Source organism: Euprymna scolopes, chromosome 7 (genome assembly GCF_053919585.1).
Source record: "Euprymna scolopes isolate OS-2025 chromosome 7, ASM5391958v1, whole genome shotgun sequence".
NCBI classification, from domain to species: Eukaryota; Metazoa; Mollusca; class Cephalopoda; order Sepiida; family Sepiolidae; genus Euprymna; species Euprymna scolopes.
The window spans coordinates 9,860,783-9,866,053 of NC_136488.1; the positions used below are offsets into that span (position 1 = coordinate 9,860,783).

General features: G+C 35.2%; 1 protein-coding gene across 1 annotated transcript; it reads right to left on the reverse strand.

Annotated features, from left to right (window-relative positions):
• Positions 1-2,288: 2,288 nt before the first annotated feature.
• On the reverse strand, positions 2,289-3,776 carry LOC145280182 (uncharacterized). Its single transcript, XM_080131945.1, has one exon. The coding sequence runs from the start codon at positions 3,774-3,776 to the stop codon at positions 2,289-2,291; it is 1,488 nt and encodes a 495-aa protein (XP_079988071.1).
• Positions 3,777-5,271: the final 1,495 nt, after the last annotated feature.

Below are 5,271 nucleotides of genomic sequence, written 5' to 3' on the forward strand. Positions count from 1 at the left end.
ATATCATGGTCACCAGTTAACAACAATATCATGGTCACCAGTTAACAACAATATTATGGTCACCAGTTAACAACAATATCATGGTCACCAGTTAACAACAATATTATGGTCACCAGTTAACAACAATATCATGGTCACCAGTTAACAACAATATTATGGTCACCAGTTAACAACAATATTATGGTCACCAGTCAACAACAATATTATGGTCACCAGTTAACAACAATATTATGGTCACCAGTTAACAACAATATTATGGTCACCAGTTAACAACAATATTATGGTCACCAGTTAACAACAATATTATGGTCACCAGTTAACAACAATATTATGGTCACCAGTTAACAACAATATCATGGTCACCAGTTAACAACAATATCATGGTCACCAGTTAACAACAATATCATGGTCACCAGTTAACAACAATATTATGGTCACCAGTTAACAACAATATCATGGTCACCAGTTAACAACAATATCATGGTCACCAGTTAACAACAATATCATGGTCACCAGTTAACAACAATATCATGGTTACCAGTTAACAACAATATCATGGTCACCAGTTAACAACAATATTATGGTCACCAGTTAACAACAATATTATGGTCACCAGTTAACAACAATATTATGGTCACCAGTTAACAACAATATTATGGTCACCAGTTAACAACAATATTATGGTCACCAGTTAACAACAATATTATGGTCACCAGTTAACAACAATATCATGGTCACCAGTTAACAACAATATTATGGTCACCAGTTAACAACAATATCATGGTCACCAGTTAACAACAATATCATGGTCACCAGTTAACAACAATATCATGGTCACCAGTTAACAACAGTATTATGGTTACCAGTTAACAACAATATCATGGTCACCAGTTAACAACAATATTATGGTCACCAGTTAACAACAATATCATGGTCACCAGTTAACAACAATATTATGGTCACCAGTTAACAACAATATCATGGTCACCAGTTAACAACAATATTATGGTCACCAGTTAACAACAATATTATGGTCACCAGTTAACAACAATATTATGGTCACCAGTTAACAACAATATTATGGTCACCAGTTAACAACAATATTATGGTCACCAGTTAACAACAATATTATGGTCACCAGTTAACAACAATGTTATGGTCACCAGTTAACAACAATATTATGGTCACCAGTTAACAACAATATTATGGTCACCAGTTAACAACAAACTGAAAACACGAACAGAATTTTGCAAATGAAAATTCGAGAAAAACGAAATTTTAAAACATTTTTATACAAGAGATAAGAATAAAAAAGTTATTTTCAATTATGAAAAATGTTCATTTTATACAAGAGATAAGAATAAAAAAGTTATTTTCAATTATGAAAAATGTTCATTTTATACAAGAGATAAGAATAAAAAAGTTATTTTCAATTATGAAAAATGTTCATTTTATACAAGAGATAAGAATAAAAAAGTTATTTTCAATTATGAAAAATGTTCATTTTATACAAGAGATAAGAATAAAAAAGTTATTTTCAATTATGAAAAATGTTCATTTTATACAAGAGATAAGAATAAAAAAGTTATTTTCAATTATGAAAAATGTTCATTTTATACAAGAGATAAGAATAAAAAAGTTATTTTCAATTATGAAAAATGTTCATTTTATACAAGAGATAAGAATAAAAAAGTTATTTTCAATTATGAAAAATGTTCATTTTATACAAGAGATAAGAATAAAAAAGTTATTTTCAATTATGAAAAATGTTCATTTTATACAAGAGATAAGAATAAAAAAGTTATTTTCAATTGTGAAAAATGTTCATTTTATGCAAACAAATGTTTGATGAAGAAAATTGAGTTAGTTATCAAAAATCATAGATGAATGATGTATTTAAGGTCATGTTCAATGTGCGGTCAGCAGATGTCATATGAAGGGAACAGTTTTATAGAAGTGTCTAAGTTAGCTCTGGATTATTACTATCACATGTACGTGTTACATTTGGGGCTTGAGTCGATTTTCATTGGTTGAAAATATTTTGAATTAACACGTTCATGTGAAAACTTATGTAAGTGAGGAGGTGTATATATTCATGTGTGCTTTCTATATAATACAGCGTGTATATTCTACGTGTGTGTATATAGTCATAGGTGTGTGTGTGTGTGTGTGTGTATGTGTGTGACATACATACAGTCTATTTTTAAGAATCTAAGAAGATTTTAAGACATGTACTTTTCTCTTTTCTTCAGTCGGTACCCCTCCAACGATTGCCTTTGATCTGGAAATCAAATCATGTATGTTCCTAAACGTGACTTGTTTATTATTATTTGTAGACATCCTTTATTCAGGATCTTCCTCATTTCTAAGAGGGCCTCTGCATTGCTGAATCTTTTTCTTCTTTTCCGAACAAGAGTTTGAGCTCGCCACGGAGATTGAGAGGGTTCTATAATACCTTCCTTTAGCATACGAGTTATCTCTGATTTAATAAATTCGGCATCAGGTAGGGTATGTCTCCGGGATTTAATGGCTATTGGGCGACAGTCAGTGGTTAAGTTTGTAAAGACAGAGGGGTAAGGAACATTTTTAATGGCGGTTAGCCCACAAACAGAGAGAGGAGGGAGGGATCCTCCGAAATGTATTTCTACTGACGAATGTCGATTTAAAAATTTATGCCTGAGAATAATGTCACTGCATAAGTCTGCCATAATTGAGAGTTTGATATTATCGTACACTCTTCCTTTCAGACTGAGAGATACAACACAATGTCCAAGAGTAGTAGATGTATGAGAACTACTAGCTGTTAAGATTCTCTCCGAACTTGGCAAGACTGCTAACTCGAGCTTCTTAACTTTATCAGGCTGGATGAAGTTTTTGGAGCTCCCGGTATTGACGAGTATACTCATAGGTTCACCTCTGATTTTTCCCCACAAGGATGAATGGGATAGACTTTTTGAGGAATTAAAACAAGGAACCGAAGAAGCAAGAAGAGACTCACTGTAATTCATAGCAGCTGCCGTTGGAGATCTACAGACACGTGCAAAATGCCCCTTCTTGCAGTTTTTGCATATCGAGTTTCTGGCGGCACAACTCGCCCTGTTATGCTTTGGTTTTCCACAGAAGAAGCATTTCTGCCCCGGGAGTGCCGCTGCTGTAGGTTGCTCCTCATGCTCAGTCTGGTTGTTCTTGTCCTCTTCATTTTTAGCAGCAGATATGGACGCAGTCAAAGAGTCTGACTGGGCGTAAATAGATGGCTGTTTTTGAGCAGACTCCAACGTGAGCGCTTGGTCATACACCATGTGTAAGTCGAGTCTCTTGTTTTCCAAAAGTCTTTGTCTTATGTGGGATGATGAAATCCCGTTTATGAACGCGTCCCTTATGTATTCGTCCCTCGCCTGTATCGCCGTCACGGCCTGGAATTCACAGTCCTTGGCAAGTTCTTTCAATGACTGTAGATACTGGTCCACACTTTCATTTGTTCGTTGTCGATGAGTAGCCAATAAATGCTGATAGAAGATGACGTTTTTGGGTTGAACACAAATCTCCTTGAGGGCGTTCATGGCTGTCCGATAGTCGTTGATGTCCGAGATATATTTATATATTGTCGGAGACACCAAGTTGATTAACAGGTTTAATTTCGACTCGTCTGTAAGGGATGAACTGTTAACCACTTCTAGGAATATCGTGAACGACCGCTTCCAGTGTATCCACGTGTCGGCAGCGTCCATTTTTGTGGGATCCAAATCCAGCCGTTCAGGTTTCAGGAACTTCTCCATTGTTTGTGTTTTAGTTGTTCTTAGTAAAATAAATTGTAATGAAAAAACTTCGATACAGAGTGAACTTTAAATAAACTTTATTTTACTAAGAACAGACCCGGGGAACGAGACCTGTTACTTCAAGGAAAGGAAGAAAAAAGAAGGAAAAACTCAAGGGAAGTAACTCACTTCTGGAGAGTAGAAACTGAAGTTAAAAGTTAGAGAGTTTTTTCTGTCAGCACAAATACAAAACTCTTTTGTTCTGACTGACTCTGATAACGATTTCCTCCAAAACTCACGTGTGTCACCCTTATATGTTGAGGTGTGGTGTGGGGTGGCAAATCCTGTCAACACAACTTGCACTAAACATGCCCTGACCTGCCTTGTGACCCCTGTTAGCAAACATCTCTTTTCAGTCAGAAGCTTAAAGGACTCTGTGTATGTGACCCATTCATGTTCTGTCATGCAGTTATATGTGAGAAAGTAAAGAGAGGTGATATTGGCTGACAGGTCACATGAAACAGAGACTGAAAAGGGTCAAAGGTATCATCAAAAAGAGACGATTATGTGCTAAACCTCCAAGTCACAACACACTTTTTCTCAGAACAGCAACAACTCACACATGCAACTGTTGTTCATGGAGAATTTGGAAATTCTCACAGCACTATTGAAATAGAAAGAGACCACTCTCAAAGAAGGTTGGAATCGTTGGACCTCAACAAACATTTTTAAAGTGAATAAAAAACTCTATTTCTTTCACCCTTTCCAACACACATCTCTTTTTCGTCACACAATATGAAGGAAGTAGGAAGAGAGTGGCATAAATTCACTAGCTCAAATATGGCAACTATGCTTCATACATGGTCTGATAGTAGATTTTTAGAGATGGAGAATAGCCTCGGATGTGAGAAAGATTTTAGAACAATAGATAGAACCGATTTTATGAGAAGTAGAAAGAACAATGGATTTAATATATGAACTCCAAGAAAGATTTGAAGAGAAAGAAAGACCAAGAAGTTTTAGAATCGATTTCTTATTGAGAGCAGAGTCATCCATAAAAATCTTAGGAAGAAAAAGGACATACCTGAAACTGAAAGACAATAGCTGAGTCTTAATAGAATTAAATGAAACAAGACATTTCATACCCCAATCCATAATAGAACCCAAATCAACTTCTAGATCAACAACATTTCAATTGATCTGGAAAAGATGGATGGGAAGCAATACCCGAATAAAGGGTGGTGTCATCAGCATAAATTTTAATTTTCTGAATAATATTCTATTGAAGATCATTTATATAGAGAAGAACCGAGCCCCGAGAAACATTGTCATTGAAAGGAAAAGAAAATGAATATACTCCATCAAAAGTTACTCGCAAGCTTTGATCAGAAAGAAAGAACCTAATAATGTCAAGAACTTTACCACAAATATCATAACCTCAAAGTTTATGTAGAAGATCACAATGACACACTTTCTTGAATGTCTCTGAAATGTCAAGTGCAATGATCCTACCCTC